The sequence below is a fragment of the Ceratotherium simum genome, chromosome 16 (genome assembly GCF_057802395.1).
Source record: "Ceratotherium simum simum isolate JZ-2026a chromosome 16, ASM5780239v1, whole genome shotgun sequence".
Taxonomy (NCBI): domain Eukaryota; kingdom Metazoa; phylum Chordata; class Mammalia; order Perissodactyla; family Rhinocerotidae; genus Ceratotherium; species Ceratotherium simum.
Window position 1 is genome coordinate 21470859 of NC_141915.1, and position 18205 is coordinate 21489063.

The 18205-nt window shown below is 43.8% G+C and overlaps 1 protein-coding gene across 1 annotated transcript in view; it reads left to right on the top strand.

The window, feature by feature from the left end:
• PSMD11 (proteasome 26S subunit, non-ATPase 11) overlaps window positions 1-15415 on the top strand; it is a 32302-nt gene extending 16887 nt beyond the window's left edge. The window contains exons 6-14 of the mRNA XM_004441888.3: window positions 2078-2272; window positions 7012-7156; window positions 8225-8285; window positions 10550-10612; window positions 12315-12440; window positions 12948-12983; window positions 13250-13301; window positions 13605-13747; window positions 13866-15415. Coding sequence (XP_004441945.1) covers window positions 2078-2272; window positions 7012-7156; window positions 8225-8285; window positions 10550-10612; window positions 12315-12440; window positions 12948-12983; window positions 13250-13301; window positions 13605-13747 — 821 coding nt within the window. The 3' untranslated portion in view covers window positions 13866-15415. The remainder of the gene's footprint in view (window positions 1-2077; window positions 2273-7011; window positions 7157-8224; window positions 8286-10549; window positions 10613-12314; window positions 12441-12947; window positions 12984-13249; window positions 13302-13604; window positions 13748-13865) is intronic.
• The last annotated feature ends 2790 nt before the right edge of the window (window positions 15416-18205 follow it).

Sequence of the window (18205 nt, forward strand, 5' to 3'; positions counted from 1 at the left end):
GGCTTCTCCTTTGTGGCCTTTAAACACCCTGAAATCTCTGCCTACTGCTTTTTTTTTTTTTTTTTTGTGAGGAGATCAGCCCTGTGCTAACATCTACCAATCCTCCTCTTTTTTTGCTGAGGAAGACGGCCCTGGGCTAACATCTGTGCCCATCTTCCTCCACTTTATATGGGACGCCGCCACAGCATGGCTTGCCAAGCAGCGCGTCGGTGCGCGCCCAGGATCCGAACCAGCGAACCCCGGGCCGCCGCAGCGGAGCGCGCGCGCTCAACCACTTGCGCCACCGGGCCGGCCCCTCTGCCTACTGCTTTTTAAAAAATTAATGGGTAGATCTAGACTATTTTCCACAGATGGAAGAACATGGCTTTTCATGATCTATTAAGTTGAAAAAATCACCAGTATTTATCCTGCAAATTGGCAGTTTCATATGGTTCAAACAAATAGCATTAAAAAAATAACTTTTATTGAGATGTAATTCACAGACCATAAAATTCACCCTTTTAAAGTATGCAGTCCAGTGGTTTTTAGTATATTTACAAAATTGTGCAACCATCACCATTATCTGATTTCAGAACATTTGTATCACTGTAGGAAGAAACCTTGTACCCATTAGTTGTCACTTCCCATAATTCCCCATCCCTCCTCTCTGCCTCCTCCCCAGCTATCACTAATCTGCTTTCTGCCTCTGTAGATTTGCCTGTTCTGGACATTGCATATAAATGGAATCATACAATATGTAGTCTTTTGTGATTGGCTTCTTTCACTTAGCATAATGTTTTCAAAGTTTATCCGTGTTGTAGCACTTATCAGTACTCCATTCCTTTTTATTGCTGAATAATATTGTACGGCTATACCACGTTTTATTTATCCATTCATCAGTTGATGGACATTTAGATTGTTTTCACTTTCTGGCTATTATGAATACTGCTGTGAACAGGTTTTATGTGGATGTGTTTTTCTTTTGGGTGTATTCCCAGGAGTGGAATTGTGGGTCATATGGTAACTCTGTTTAGCTCTTGAGGAACTGCCAAACTGATTTCCAAAGTGGCTGCATCATTTTACATCTCACCAGCTATGTATGAGGGTTCTAGTTTCTCCACATCCTCACCAATACTTGTTAATATTGTCTTTTTTATTTTAGCCATCTTAGCAGGTGTGAAGTAGTGTCTCATTGTGGTTTTGATTTGCATTTCCCTAATGTCTAATGATACTGAGCATCTTTTCATGTACTTTTTGGCCATTTGTGTGTCTTTGGAGAAATGTCTGTTCAAATGTTTTGCCTATTTTTTAATTGGGTTATTTGTATTTTCATTGTTTATTCTGGATACAAGTCTTTTACTGGATATACAATTTGCATATTTTTTTTTGCCATCCTATGAGTTGTTTTTTCACTTTCTTGGTGGTGTCCTTTGAAACATTTTAATTTTGATTAAGTCCCATTTATCTATTTTTTCTTTTGTTGCTTGTGCTTTTGGTATCATATCCAAGAAATCATTACCTAACCCAAGATCACAAAGATTTACTCCTTTGTTTTATAGGTTTAGCTCTTATATTTAGGTCTTTGATTCATTTTGAGTTAATTTTTGTATATGATGCAAGTCTGTTTGGATTTGATTTTCTTATCTGAGATAGGAAAGAAGGTGTATTTGGAGAACATTGGTATATCCACAACTCTTTCCTTCCCCCACCAACCTTAGTGTCTAGTGTTTCTTAAGTAGCGTTGCAATTGCTAGACAGGAAGAGAGTGAGATCAAGTGCCTGTCTGAACCGAATAACTAGTTTCAGTGTTTTCTAGTTGGAGATTCCCACTGTATTCAAATCTTAAGAGTAAGCTTATAGGACTCTTGACTCTAATGTTGTCCTTAGTATGCAGAAAGCTTCAAAGAGATCTGTGTTTCTCTTTTGGAAGATAGCACATTAGCAGAAAATTTAATTCTTGTAAATAGATAATCTCTTTTTGAGTTCAGGGAGGTTTCTTTATCCTGAGTGTTCATATGAGGGTGGGAGAAGGAGATTTTACAGTATTAAGGTATTAAGTTTTAGCTAACAAGGGGGTATGTATTTCTTCCTTCCCCAGGTTCTCAGCTGCTGCGGGAGTTGAAAAAGATGGATGACAAAGCCCTTTTGGTGGAAGTACAGCTTTTAGAAAGCAAAACATACCATGCCCTGAGCAACCTGCCGAAAGCCAGAGCTGCCTTAACCTCTGCTCGAACCACAGCAAATGCCATCTACTGCCCCCCTAAATTGCAGGCCACCTTGGATATGCAGTCAGGTAACACTCATAGCTACTCATGGGATGTTTTGTTAAAGCTCATTTTATCTCACAGGTGGGAGGAATAGGGGATTGGGACTGGAGAATAAAATTGGCTGATTCAGCTCAAGCTTCCTCAGAAAAACCAATTAGAAGGCTACCTCTCTAACTAGTTGCCCCCCTCATATTAACTTGCTGTTAACTGCCTAAAATACATTAAGAACATGCTTATCCATTGTTGACCAGGCAACCTGATTGTTAGAGCCATGACCCTAGAGAGGTCTCACTTAGGCTTAAAAAACTCCCTTATGGGCCGGCCCCGTGGCTTAGCGGTTAAGTGGGGCGCTCTGCTGCTGGCGGCCCGGGTTTGGATCCCGGGCGCGCACCGACACACCGCTTCTCCCTCCATGCTGAGGCCGCGTCCCACATACAGCAACTAGAAGGATGTGCAACTATGGCATACAACTATCTACTGGGGCTTTGGGGGAAAAAAAAATAAATAAATAAAATTATAAAAAAAAAAAACAAAAAACTCCCTTAACTTCCATCTTAGTCACTTACTCAGGATGTAGTAGTATTTCTTTCCAGGATTGGACTAACCCAAGTTAGTTGTCATTTGGAGACCTTTGTAAAGCATGTTGGACTTTTCCAAAGGGCGTCCTAGATCAGGGCTAAGGAACGACCTCCCAATTTCAGTCAGGTGTAGTGGATAGCATTCTGATGGAGTGTATGAATGTTGTGTCTAGGAGGCCATAGATTGGCAGATGCTTTTTCTTGTAGTCAGCAGTTTTAATTAGTTATAATTTATTGTCATTATTAAAGGAGCACTGGAATTGAAGGCAGAAGACTAGTTTAAGTCCTGGTGTTACCTCTCTGCAATCTTTGTTTCCATGTCTGTACAAGAGAGATAATACCTGCCCTACTTACCTCTTGGGTATTGTGAGTATCAAGTGGCATGTTTTGTCATTCAGCGGTTAAGAGCAGAAGTTCTAGAAACCGAGTTTCATAGGTTGGAGTTTGGTTCTGCCAATTTCTAGCTGTGTGACTTTGGGCAAGTTACTTAATTTATTTTTAGCTCATCTGTAAAATGGTGGTAATAATTGTACTTCCTCATAGGATTGTGGTGAGGATTAAATGAAATGATGAATGTGAAGGTCTTATAGTATCTAGCTTTGACCAAATATTGGCACTTTCTTTAAGCTGCTACTCTTTTATTATGCCTTTCCTTCATGGTCAAGAGATGAACTTGCATCGTATTTCTTGGAGGAAATAGGGGCCATTTTTATGTGAAACCTCTTTACTTCTCTTCTCCGGAATTTGTATCACTATCCATTTTTACGCCTTATCAAGAGTGATCCTTCTACCTGTCCTTTTGTTTCATTCTAAGTCTTTAGTCTTTCTTCTCCCCTTGGATCTTCTCAGTCTTTGAACCACCCCAGCTGAAAAAGCACAGCCCTTTCTCCTTTTTTTTTTTTTTTTTTTTGTGAGGAAACATCCATGCCAATCCTCCTCTTTTTGCTGAGGAAGACTGGCCCTGGGCTAACATCTGTGCCCATCTTCCTCCACTTTATATGGGATGCCGCCACAGCATGGCCTGACAAGTGGTGCATCAGTGCACGCCCGGGATCCGAACCCCAGGCCGCCAGCAGCGGAGTGTGCGCACTTAACCGCTATACCACGGGGCCGGCCCCCCTTTCTCCTTTTTAAATTGCTGTCTTCTCCGTTTCTCTCAAGCTTCTTGAAAAAGTTGAAAGAGTATCCTTACTTTAGTATCTCTATCGACTCCTTGAAAGAAATCAATAACTCCCTTATAGCCTCTGACTTTTGGGGGGTATTTTGACCCTGTTTAACACTCTAGGCTTTTTGGCACCACTGTCTTTTTGGTTCCCTTCCCTTGACTAATTGTCCTCAGTCACACTTTGCTGTTTCCCCTTCCTTCTGACTGCCTTTTAAGTGTGGGTGTTTCTCAGTGTTGTTTTCTTAGTTCTTTTCTCTTCCTGTTCTCCCTGTCTCCTCTGTAATCCTTTACTCTCCCATGGTTTTAGCTACCACATAACACTAATTATCTCCTCATCTAGATCTCCAGTAGCTTCCCTCTCTCCTAAAGTCTAGATCCATATTTTCAGCTGCATAATGGACTTACCTACCTAAATGTCCCATAGGTATCTTAATCCTAACATCTAAAATCAAAATTATTATATAATCCTTCCCCCTCAACTATTCTTGTCTGCATTTCCTATTTTAGTTAATGGTATCATTATTGACTTAGTTGCTCAAGCTGTTGTCTTTGGAGTAATTTTGACTCCTTCCTCTCCTTCACCCCTCATATCTAATCAGTTGCCAGATCAGGTTGAGTCTGTCTGTAAATCTGCCCTTTTCCATCTCTACAATCACTGCTCTACTGCCTAGACCACTGGAGTAGTCTTTTACTCATCCAACTGTCTCTAGTCCCTTTTCCCAATCCATCTTCCTTACTGGTCCTAAAGTCATTTTTTGAAACACAAATCTGATCATTGTAACTCCTTTGTTTAAAATTCTCCAGTGGCTTCCCATTATCCCTAGGCTAAATTTTACTTTACCCTGGCATTCAAAAGGAAGGCATCCTTCCTTTTCATCCTTATCTCTAGTTTTCAGTCCTAGTCACCAAATGACTTCATGTGTTCCTACTTCTGTGCCTTTATATATTTTGTCTTCTCTACTTGGAAATTTCCCTTTTTGTCTTGTCCCCTTGGCAAACTCCTGTGCATCCTTCCCACTCAAGCTCAGGTGTCTCCTTTTCAGTGCCTTCTGTGCTTTTGGACTTCCCTATTAGAAGTATATTCTTTTGTACATATTATGGTACTAATCTGCTTGTTTCTGTTTTGGTGACCATTTCCCACAGTGAGACTATGAGTTTCTTGAGCTACTGATAAGCCAAGTAGCTTATCAGTACTTGGCACATGGTAGGTCCTCATTAATATTTGTGTTGAATGACTGACAGTCTAGTTTTATATTTTTGTTTCTTTAAATAATAAACCTCATATGCCAACCATGATGCTCATAGTCCTAATGTCGCCCCTGTTTACTAATGTGTGTGGGAAAGCAGTATACCAGTTCTTGGGCCTTATTTTACTTGTTTTTTTTCCAATCTTGTTTTGGGTCTGGTCTCTTCTCTTCTAGTTCTGGACTGGGAGGTATGGGAAAATGGGGATTTTTCTCATCTAGTTTAGCAGCGTTCATAGTTTGTTGGGTCTTCTTTTTTTTTTTTTTATTTTTGTGTGTGAGGAAGATCAGCCCTGAGCTAACATCCATGCTAATCCTCCTCTTTTTGCTGAGGAAGACCAGCTCTGAGCTAACATCTATTGTCAATCCTCCTTTTTTTCCCCCAAAGCCCCAGTAGATAGTTGTATGTCATAGTTGCACATCCTTCTAGTTGCTGTATGTGGGATGCGGCCTCAGCATGGTTGGAGAAGCGGTGCGTCGTTGCGCGCCCGGCATCCGAACCCGGGCTGCCAGTAGCAGAGCGCGCGCACTTAACCGCTAAGCCACGGGGCCGGCCCCTGTTGGGTATTCTTGAGGGAGCTCTTCTTGGCTGCAGAGAAGGGCAGGTTTTCTCCAGGCCTCTGTAGTTAAGAACAGTAGTAGAATGATCTGATTCCTTCAGCCTCGAAGTAGGAGGCTTTTTGGGTAGGGTAAAAGTACTGGGGTATGGCATATGTCACTCAATAAATGGTTCTTAAGTCAGAAGTTCCCAGCTGGTGTGCCAGGCACATAGGTATATGACAGGTGGGTTAAAAGTGTGCTGAAACATTGATCCCTTGAGGTCACATGTAAGCAGTTTCATCCTTTTACTCCATTGTGCTGAATACTTTGTACATGTACCTTGATGTGAAAATGTTGGGAAGCCCTGTGGTAAACAAATAGATGGGGCTAAAGTCTAGAAGCTCATAAAGGATTGAGGCAGAGTTACAAGTGATATATAGAATCTTAGGGCTTAAATGCCTCCCAAGCTAGAAAGAACTAATTTTCATATTATCCCAAATAAGAGCATAGGTTGGAAGTAATAGCAGGTTCAATCAAAGTTAGGTTCGTTGGGAGCAACCCAGTTTCTAAACAGTAGAGAATTGGTTGGATGAACTATGGTATGTTAGCCTTAGGAAATACTTCTTAACTCTGAGCAATTAAGTTCATGGATTTGGCATTGTGTGAAATCTATATACTGATTGCATCTAGGCAACAGCATGTCCATAAAAGACAATCTCTGAAATGAGAATATAAGAGGTTGAATTTTTTTCTCCTGTGAAAGCTGCTTACATATGAGAATGTCAAGCTTAGAAAAGCTATCTTAAAGAAATGGTTTATGTTATTAAAAGAGGTCATTCAGGCAGTCTAGGGATGTTTGGGTCAACCTTCTGATCTGTGAAGGTGATGTCATGGAGGGTAAACATGGCCTTTTCTAGTGGCTCCAAAAGATAGCAGGACTGCAGTGGTGGTGAGAAGCGTGGGAAAAGATGTTACAGTATACGGTTTTTAGAGCTGGGTCTCTAACTCCTTTGGAATTTATACTGGCAAGATGACATTGAATTGGGAGGCCAAAGACCTGGGTTCTAATCCTAGCTTTGCCATTAGCTGGCAGTGATTTTGGGCAGATCTTTTATAGTTTTCTGACCTCATCAATCAGTAGGTGGGGTTGGGATAGATTTCTGAGGCCCTTCACAGCTCTGATCTTTTATAGTTCTCTTATTTCATATGGTTCTTACTCCTTTCTTTTTCATATCCAGGTATTATCCATGCAGCAGAGGAGAAGGATTGGAAAACTGCATACTCATATTTCTATGAGGCATTTGAGGGTTATGACTCCATCGATAGCCCCAAGGCCATCACATCTCTGAAGTACATGTTGCTGTGCAAAATCATGCTCAACACGTAGGTGCACATTAACTTCGGGATATGAGAACTCAAGTCCTTCAACTAAGTTTTTCTGCCATGGCAGAGACGGCATGGGCAGGGAGTTTGGCCAGTTATAAAAGTGGCAGCAGCTGCCTCTGAGGCTGGTTGAGGTAGAGTGGGAGGATCGAAGGTAGTCAGAGCACTTTTGCATGCTAGTCTTTCAGAATCGGGGAGACAGATTTTAGAAATCTCCTTCCCAGCCCCTTTTAGAGTGTTCTCATCCTGCAATTATTCTGTCCCGAGAGTTGGAGAGCATAGGACAGGGAGCCAGGACACAGCTTACAGACCAGCACTAGCCAACTGGGCCACCCAGAATGGGAGTGGGTTAAGGAAGAGGTTAGGAAGAGGTTTGAAAAAAGGGACAATAGTAAGCATGACAGATTTTTTTTATAAAGAATTCTACAGAATTTATCTACATTCTTTTGGGAATAAATGAGATATTGACTGGGATTCTTTTTGGATCTTCGGATTACACTGGGACTGGTTTTTTTTTGGTGAGGGAGATCAGCCCTGAGCTAACATCCATGCTAATCTTCCTCTTTTTTTTTTTTGCTGAGGAATACTGGCCCTTGGCTAACAGCTGTGCCTATCTTCCTCCACTTTATATGGGACGCCGCCACAGCATGGCCTGACAAGTGGGGCATTGATGTGTGCCCGGGATCCGAACCCGGGCCACCAGCAGTGGAGCGCGCACACTTAATCACTATGCCATGGGGCCGGCCCCGGGACTGGGTTTTAATAAGACCTGTTTTACTGAGATTTGATGTCCACTTATCATTCTGCCTGTTGGGTCTATTACTTTGGTTAGGTTCAGTGCGGCTTTCTTTTTAACGTTGGAGTTTTTCTACTCATTAGTGCTGAACTTTGGCCAGAGTGTGGAAAGCCTGGTTTCTGCTTTGTGAGAGGCATATGGGTTTAGGGGTGGGGCCCAGTTACCTCTGTGGGCAGAGTCTTCTCGGTGGAATTCTGAGAAAAATTTGCCTAAACCTATACTTAGAAACATAACATCCTGGAACAATTGACCAACTATGTCTTTTTTTCTAGCCCAGAAGATGTCCAGGCTTTGGTGAGCGGGAAGCTTGCACTTCGGTATGCGGGGAGGCAGGTATGGAATGCCTTGACTGCACTTCTGATCTCTACTCACTGTGAGGCCAGCAGGTTGTCAGACGTGATGTTCAGTGAGACCAGTGTTCTTCAGGTCGCCATTCTATTCTTCATTCTTTTTTTTTCCCCTCCTTCTTTCCCTTAAGCCCATTCAGTTTATTTCCTATACTGTTAAATTCTTGGCCTGAAAAATTAGTGTTTGGTGGTCTTATGGACATCAGGTGGTTTGAGGGACTCATAGAACTGAACTGTAGCATTTGTGGTGAGTTAGGTTGCATTTAGCTTTGACCAGAGAATTTATCTACCATGAGCCTGAGTTACAAATTTAACATGTGCAGAATATGAAATCTTGGATTCTCCAAGAGTCTGGAGCCCGGTAAGGTCTAGTATACTTCTGCTTTAGGGAGATCGAATTGCTTGGTGCAGAAACTAGTTTTGTTTTTGTCTTTTTTTGAGGAAGATTGGCCCTGAGCTAATATCTGTTACCAATCTTCCTCCTTTTTTTTTCCTTTTTTCTCCCCAAAGCCTCAGTAGATAGTTGTATGCCATAGTTGTACATCCATCTCCTTGCCTTGTCTGGGACACCACCTCAGTGTGGCTTGATGAGAGGTGCATGGGTCCGTGCCCAGGATCCGAACTGGTGAACCCCATGCCGCCAAAGCAGAGCGCGCAAACTTAACCGCTGTGCCACTGGGCTGGCCCCAGAAACTAGGTTTTGATGACTCACCCAAGTGCTTCTCTTATCAGTACCTTTCCACACATGTCCTCAGTTTTGGGTGTGGTGTAAGAAGAGGCCTTCTATGGTTGGTAGCTCTTTTTGTGGTACCTTTTGTGTCTAAGTAGGTATGAGTGTGACGTATGTAAAGATGATGTCTCAGATGTTTGCACCATCCCTTCTTTGTACTTTGCTTGATTATCACTAGTAAAGTAAAAGTAATCTGTCTAGTTTTCAAATGCGTTTTCAAATGCAGTGTCTCTAAACAAGAGACACCTTGGCTCTGCCACTGTATCTTTGGAGGAATGGCCATGATTATTATAATTCATTCTCTATAAGTGACTGTAATTGGCTTTTCATCAGAAAAGGTTTCAGATCAGCATCTAGTTTAGACCAAAAGAATACTGGTTATTACTATAGTGAAAGACTCACTACTCTATCTGGAACTAGAGTTGAGGAGACAGGCTAAGAGAGGTCAAGTGTCCAGGACAAGGTCAGGTAACTAGTAACAGTGGAGCGAGACTTTGAACTTGGCTTATTTGGCTGTAAGTTACAGGCTTTTCTCGTGTCAGTTGTTCTGTCTGTAGGGCAAATGCTGGAGACAAACTACATTTTTTTAAAAGATTTTATTTATTTATTTTCCCCCCAAAGCCCCAGTAGATAGTTGTATGTCATAGCTGCACATCCTTCCAGTTGCTGTATGTGGGACGCGGCCCCAGCATGGCTGGAGAAGCGGTGGGCGCCGGGGATCCGAACCCGGGCTGCCAGCAGTGGAGCGCGTGCACTTAACCGCTAAGCCATGGGGCCTGCCCTGGAGACAAACTACATTAATGACTAGCTTTGCACCATTGTTAAAGTCTGCTGTCTAAGACACGCCATCCTTATTTAAGTACATAGGCTGGTACAAGAGGAGCTCCTTCTGGTCCTTTGTACCTTGATGACAGCTTTCAAGCAGCAGTCAGTCCGATCTAGAAAGATGAATGTTGTAGATTACTTGCTGAGTGGAGACTCAATAGCTTGGTTAAGTGCCTTTTATATAACCAGGTTAGAAGTTGCCCTCAACTGTTGATTGTACGTTCATCACTCTGGGGTTTTAACATTCATTGTAATACGTGGAATTTTGATGCCTCAACCCTAATGAAAGTAGATCTTGGTCTGTGTTGTCTACCAAACCTAGCAGGATGAGTCTTGATAAAGCACAGATACGATCAGGTCTAAGAGCAGGAAGGAGTCTGGCGAGATAGGGAGTCTTGGAGGAGGGGGGAAGAAATCAGTTCTCTGGCTATTTTTCCTTTTAGCTTGTCATCTTTGGAGAATGCTGTATCAGGGCCTATTTTTGGGAATACTTTCTATTTCCTAGTATTTTTAAGTCATTTCAGATTTCAGAGGGAAATTGGTTAGCACACGATGGTATTCTTCTACCATCGTGGGGCAGGTTCTTCCTTGCAGCCAGAAGTTATATGGACATAGCATACTGCTTATGAGACTTGTTTGGTGGGATGTGAGTGCACAGAATAGATCACTTTCACTATTTTTCTCTTTATTCTTAGACAGAAGCATTAAAGTGTGTGGCTCAGGCTAGCAAGAATAGATCACTGGCAGATTTTGAAAAGGTAAGTGCAATATTGGGTTGGTAGGGAACGGGTGGAGGAGGAGGGGTATTTATAGTCATGCATTGCTTAACGACAGGGGTATGTTTAGAGAAGTGCGTTGGTAGGGAATTTCATTGTTGTGTGAACATCATTGAGTGTACTTACACAAACCTAGATGGTATAGCTTACTACAGACCTAGTCTATATGGTACTAATCTTATGGGACCACTGTTGTATATGCGGTGTGTCATTGACCAAAACGTCGTTATGCAGCGCATGACTGTAAGTACTTTTTTAAAAAACTTTTTATTTTAAATGATTTTAGTTTCACAAGAAGTTGCAAAGGTAGTTGAGTGATCCCATTTGCCATTCACCCAGTTTTCCCCAATGGTTAAATATTAATTATAGTATAGTATCAAAACCAGCGCTTTTGTACAATGAAACTTGTTGAGTTGTAATACCTCATTTATATACAGTACCTTTCAATTTCAGAAAGTTCTTTCTGTCATCCTTTTTTCATTTTGATTTTTCACAAGAAACATATTATCTGCATTTTATGGTTAAGGGAGTTGGGATTCAAAGAGGATGCCCAGAGTCACTCAGCTAATATGTGTCAGGGTTTGACTCCAGGCCTAATGTTTGTTCCACATAGCACGGTCTTAGGTGTTCCTTCAGCTCCAGAAATGCTAGGTCTCCTCCTCTTCTGTGGACAAAAGGGAAGTCTTGATGTGTGCATGTGGACCAAAAGACACTTCCTCAAGATGATGTTCTAGGCTTGCTTTGCCTCCTGTGCCTTTTACTTAATGCTTGCAAAGGTTTGAAAAGGGAGAAAAAGTTGTTTAAGAAGTCGAGTGAGACAGATATTCTTTTCTGAACCTCTCTCTTAGTCTGCGTATAATGGCCAACTTAATAAAAACAAACCTAGATCCAGGAAGAAAAACTTAGTGGGGATGGAGACTAGACCATGTGGCTCTAACTGTCCCCAAGATTCATCATCTTCCTGGAATTTTCTTGCCAATTTCATTTCCTTACTTGGCATGATTTGCTTGCTTCCCTTAACTCCTTATAGCACAGCTGACATGAGGCTGGGATATTGAGACCATTACTAAAGGCAAATAAATCACATACATGAATAAACAGTCTAGATCATTTTATCCCAAAGTTTGGGATGTTTGATGGAACACTTCTATCAGGGTTTCCTTAGAAAAAGAGTCTGTGATCAGATATTTAGGAAACACTGGGGCTAAACAAAATTAGAAAGGTGCTTTGTTTTCTGTTAACTGCAGAGCTATACTGTGCTGATGGTCCTTGTAAAACTCCAAGAGCTAGCTGTGGAATTCAGCATTTCCCTTTATTTAACCTCAGAATTCTTTTTTTTTTTCTTTCCATGGAGACCCTGTTTGTTTTGTGGAATACATAGTGAGAACTGCTTGTGTAGTTAATTTGGCTTAGAAGCCAGGCTGCTCTTGTGGCTTACATGGTTTGAGCTGTCAACATGAGGCTTTCGGACAGACAGATGGTGCCTAGGGTGGCTCCATCTTTTAGTTCTTGATATTCCTTTTCTTCTGCCTTCTGTCATGGCTGTCCTTCAGTCTCCCCAAATCCCCTAGAACTTCGGTCAACCATATGGTTACAAGGGCTAGCAGACTACTTAGGAAGCTAGGAGGAGCATGACTTTCAAGGGCTTCTCTTTGTCAATCTCTGTGACCCGCTTTTTTGGCAGGCCCTGACAGATTACCGGGCAGAGCTCCGGGATGACCCAATCATCAGCACACACTTGGCCAAATTGTATGATAACTTACTGGAACAGAATCTGATCCGAGTCATTGAGCCTTTTTCCCGAGTACAGGTAAGAATCCTCCTGGGGATTCGAGCTATTATCTTGCAAGGGGGAGTTTCTGGCGAGGCATCCTCACTATAGCCCCCTCCCTTCCTCCACACATCCACAATAGGAACTCGCTTCTAGGAGTGTGCATGGTGGGCAAGAGACCACCAAGAGCTTGGGATTTTCTTGACAGGGGACAAGAGTTGAGGAGAGGGATGCTGTAGGGTAGAGGCTGGTGAGATCGTCTCTGCTTATATTTAGTGCAGTCTCCTCCTTGCTTTTGTAGTCATCATGCATGTGGTAAATGTTTCTTGTTCTGACTGTGTGGGACAGGAGTGTGTTTATTGTCTGTAGTGATGAAGGGCAGGCAGATGGACATAGCACAAGAGACCTAAAAACAGCCAGAGAGAGTCTGGTCGTATAGAGACATTCAGCAGGATTTCAAGAGATACAGCTATTCCCCACCCCACCCCCATATTAGAGGCAAAGATAAAACTTTCAGTGTTGGTGTCTCTCTACCTTTCCTTTTAGATTGAACACATATCTAGCCTCATCAAACTCTCCAAGGTAAGGAGTCCTGAGCTTGTGTTGGGGGGCTGGGAGTGGGGAAAGGGGTGTGTGGAGGGGCTGGCGTTTACACCTGATGGGCCTTGTTGGAAAGCTTCCAAACTTCTCAGTGGGGATTGGGGACTGTGGGCTCAGAGCTGGAGTTGCATTATTGCTGTTTTGTTTTCAATCCATTTGCTGTAAGACTCTTTTATACAAGGCTTTCATGTCAGTGTGGTCTCTGACTAGTGGATGCTGGTCCCTTTAATCATGTGCTTTGATTTTAGGCCGATGTGGAAAGGAAATTATCACAGATGATTCTTGACAAGAAATTTCATGGTGAGTAACAGTCATATAGGCGAGTGGGCTGGTGGTGGTGATGAAATGGTTGAAGAGGCATCATGCTCTTGTTTATCTTGAAAGAAGATGTTCCATTTGTTTCACCTGGTGGTTCCCTGGGATCCTTGCCCCTCTTACCCCTGCGATGAGAATGTATAATGAACATGCACAAATGGAAGAGAGAGATGAGTTGTTTTCCCCTCTTTTGTGGAGAAAGTGAGGCAGCTAGGGAGCGGGCTGCTTCTCAGATGCTTTTGTGTCTAATCCCTTCTTTTACCTGGGTTGCCCTTGTGTTTCCTGCAGGGATCTTGGACCAGGGGGAGGGTGTCTTGATTATTTTTGATGAACCCCCAGTAGATAAAACTTATGAAGCTGCTCTGGAAACAATTCAGAACATGAGTAAAGTAGTGGATTCCCTCTACAACAAAGCCAAGAAACTGACATAGGTGAGTGCTGGCTCCGGGACCCGGGCCTGGGCAGCGCTGTCTCCTGCCTGTCGAGACTGAAAGCCTCCTGGTGGCCTCACGGTTTCCTCGATTGACACTGCTCTGTCTTCTCTTGCAGAGTTGGATCTGTAGCGGTCCTTTGGAGAGTGTGTGTGGCGGGAGAGTGAACCTTTGGGGAAAATGCTAGGAGATTCTTTTTTCGTTTATGTTCTACTTTTCGCTCGGAAAGTTTTTAAATCCTCATTTGGTGCATCTGTATTCCAGCCGATAGGTGTGCCAGTTTTCATGTAATCTTTACTGGCCCAACTTGGGAGTGGGGAACTTGCTTAAAAAAAAAGAAAAAGAAAAAAAAAAAGGTTATTCTAAATAAAAGGAAAAAGGCTTACACTACCTAAAGCTGTGCTCTCTGCCTCCTGGGAGAGGGCCGCAAAGCCAGGCGCTCCGCCAACCACTGGGGCTCCTAATTCACCCGCTGGGCGTCACTTCTCTTCAGAATTGGGTGTTTGCCTGACCATCAAAGCAACGACTTTTTATTCTGTTTGTACTGAACCAAAACAAACAACTGTGTATAGACTGCTGTTTTCTTTTTTATTTGAAAAGAGGTGTTTCGGTGTTCTTTCCCCTGCTATATGGCCTGTCCACCTGCCTTTCCCCCCACCAGTGGCTCCAGCAAACTGGCTCAAGGTCCCACCACCGCCGCCACAGCAGCAGCAGCACCTGCATGGCTCCACTGCAACCTGTGAAGGAATGGGGATGGGGCCAGGAGCTAGTGTCCACCACGGCCGCACGGGGAGCAGTGTGGGCCCTCAAGGGGCCTGCTGTGCATGTGGCTCTTTTTAACACAGTAAACTTGATTAGATGTCAGTGTTTTAATTGCCCCTCTCCTCTGCTCTTTTCTCTCTCCCTTCTCTTTCCCCTCGGTAAACCAGGAGACCATCACATGTCTCTTCCTTCCTCCTTCCCTGCTCCAGGGGAGTCTGGCTGTCTGAAATCCATGAGCTTCTCTCCCTGTCCCACTCCTCCTCTCCTGTTGTGAGATGGATTTATTCCTTTTTTAAACAGTGAACATCGGAAATGAGACTGTGGGGTGTTTTCTTGTTTTTTTTTTTAAATTTTTGTTGGGTTTTCAAGTAACCTCATGTCCTCCTCCCAGGGAGCTTCTTTATTTACCTCTTAGAAATGGAACGGATGGGAGGTGGAGCACTGTATTTCAGCATGCTTTGTTTTATGAGGAGATTACATAGCAAGGCTTTAATGCCATTTGGGCAGGTAAGCTTCTGCACCTCTGTTGTGCTCAGCTATATTTTCTTCTTCTCATCTCCTCTTTGTCGTCTCTCTTTTCCTCTTCCTCTCCTCCTGCCTCCTTCCTGCTGGCCTTTTTATCTTTCTTTCCCTTTCTCAGATTATCCTTCCAGGTTTTCGTAATAAATTTATATTTTGTAAAAGGATTTTGTTGTACCAGGTTTTGCATCCTCACTGAATCTGACTGGTTTTTATTTTCCTCTCCAAAATCAGGTTTTTGTTCTCAACATCTCTCCCCATCATGTTCAGTCACTGTTTTGGTTTTGGCACCATCAATATCAAATGTACAAACGGTTCTTGCTAACCAACACCAGGTATATCTGATGTTCAGATGAGTTCCAATAAAAACAATTTTTTTTTCAAAAAGTGTCCTTTCTTGAGTGCTGGAGGGCTTCTGATCAAGTCCAGACAGCTCGGTGTAGCCCTCTAGACTGGCCAAAGCCCTGCTATCTCATTTGCTTCATGGGAGACCTTTATATCTGGGGTAAAGTGGAGGGCTTTGGGGAAGAAAGTTGGTCTGTGAGGTCTGAAATGGGAAGTGGTGTTCAGGTATCTTTCTGTTGTTCCAAGGAATGTGGTCCAGAGAGGACAGGGGGTTTGGGTGGTAATATCCTCTGAGCCTATTTCCTCATCTACACGATGAGGATGGCCCTTCCTTGGTAGGTAATTGTGGTGTGAGGATTACATGAAGTCATGGAAATGCAAGTGCCTGGAGAGTCCTGACATTCAATTGTGGTTTAGTTTCCATTTGGAATTTTCAGAAGCAATGATTTTCATATTGCCCCTCAGATCCTGAGGTCTGAGTTCTTCTGAGGGACTCGGGCCACTGGGAGGGAGAGGTCAGCTCTAGCCGCCAACTCCACTTCAGTCTGAGCAACTCTGCTATTGTTTGTTTTAGTATCATGTCTCTGTGTACACTTTTACTTGTAGGAAGAGTTTTGCTTTAATGAAGGACTTTAAAAAATATTCCAAAGGGATCAAGAGCTGGAGCAGAGGGAAGGGATTTCCCAAGCCTAGGGCAGCCCCGAGGAGCTCAATTGGGCAGCAGTGCTTTCTTCTGCTCCCTTTGCAGGTCTGATGACTTCCTGTAGCCCTGTGCTGTCTAGTGTGTAGCCACTGGCCACATGGGGCTGTTGAGCCCTTGAAATGTGGCTAGTTTGAACTGATGCACTGCAAATGTAAACACAAAGCAGACTTTGAAGACTTAGTATGAAAAGAATGTAAAATAGCTCAACTTTTTATATATATCTATGTTGAAATATTTTGAGCATTATTGGGTTAAATAAAATATATTATTACAATTCACCTATTTCTTTACCTTTTTAATGTGGCTACTAGAAAATATTAAATTACCTATGTGGCTTGCATTTGTGGCTCACGTTATATTTTTTTTGGACAGTGTTGCTCTAGACCTTCAGGACTTGATGGCTTCCTTTCCCAGGCCTCAAATAAGCTGAGTCTAGGCAGCTGAGAGGGTCAGGGAGCCCATGGGCTGGCCTAGGCCTGGCTCCCTCATCTAGGGACCCTTCCTGGCACCAGCCGTTATGGTGCCAGGGCTTTGTTGGGTGTTAATGAAATACTGGTGGTGTTGGGAGCAAAAGCTGAGGCACTTGGCTCTGGAGCCCTGCTGCGTGCTCGAGTTATATAATCTGTGCTGCCCAGAAGGGCCACTAGATGTTGCTCTGTGATCCTTGAAAGAACAAAGCATGACTTCCTCAGGAGCCAGGGCTCAGCCCTGCTTTATTTGGAACCCTTTCTGGAAGCTAGCTGGCTGGGGCCTTGGCCTCCCTCCCTTGGGGTAGTATGGGAAGGGGGGGCATGCAGAGGATGGGGACTCTCCGACGACACCTGGGCATCCCAGCCCAGCGGTGCAGATAACAAGCAGGCTGGCCCTTCTGGCAGCTCGAGATAGGCTATATGATAAATAGGCTGATTGATGGGGGTGGGATTTAGAGGTCCTCCCTGCAATTCTCTGATGAAGATTGGGAAGAAAACAGCTCTGCATCAGTCAGCTGGATCTGCCCTCTGGGTCCATGATTCTGCCATTTCTGGCAGATCACTGCCCTTTCTTCCTTGCTTTCCAGTTCGAGCAGTGATGGGAGCTTGAGGGTGGTGGTGGTGGTGGTGGTGGGTTGAGGGAGCAGAGGAGCTGTGTGGTGCCTTGAAACAGGCAGAACAGGCATGGCATGGGTGGATAGGGGTTCTGGACGACTCTTTCCCTCAGTCACAACAGCAGTGGGCTGGCAGCACCATCCCATTCGTGCTTTGCTGCAAACATGACTTTGCCTTTGACAAATGTGAGGAGGTTAGGGTAGTTCTGCCAAGAGCTCTTTTTGAAGGTGCTAGGGAAAGACTGGCTGGACGAAGGCATGCGAGGACACCAGAGTTGAGCCAGGCTGGAAAAGGCCCAGGCAAACATATGCTTTCTTGGCTTGGAAAACGAGCTGGGGTGAAGTGGAGCTTGGTACTGCCCACCATGAATTGGAATTAGCTAGAATTAGGGTAACAGGGTGGGTCCAGATAGTTCTAAGGGGTGGATTACAGGCTTAGAAATCTTTGCATATTTTGGGAAATGGAAAGCACGTAACCTTTGTTCAACACTAGAATCTGAAGGGGACCTTGAGAAAAGGCAATGTGGACATGGGCCAGCTCAGGAGCTGGGCCTCTCCACTAGGGGCTGGAGGAAAAAAGGCTGGAGTTCATCTTTGCCTTAGAAAGGAAGAGTCATTGGTCCAGGGGATGTGGAGATTCCTTCTTAGAGCTTCTTACTCTAGAGAAAGGGAGTTGAGGACAGCTCCATTTGAACTGCAGGTAGGGGTTGTACACTGAGAGACATTCAGAGGGAGGGAGTCTGCCTTTTTTTTTTTTGGTGAGGAAGATTAGCCCTGAGCTAACATCCATGCCAATCCTCTTTTTGCTGAGGAAGACTGGCCTTGAGCTAACATCTGTGTCCATCTTCCTCCACTTTATGTGGGACACCGCCACAGCATGGCCTGACAAGCGGTGCGTCTATGCGCACCTGGGATCTGAACCCCGGGGCTGCCAACAGCGGAGCACGCGCACTTAACCGCTACGCCACAGGCCGGCCCCTGCCTTTATCTTCTAAGTTAAGATGACAGCTGCTGTGGATGTTTCTGAAGGGCTGTGGAAGAAGTA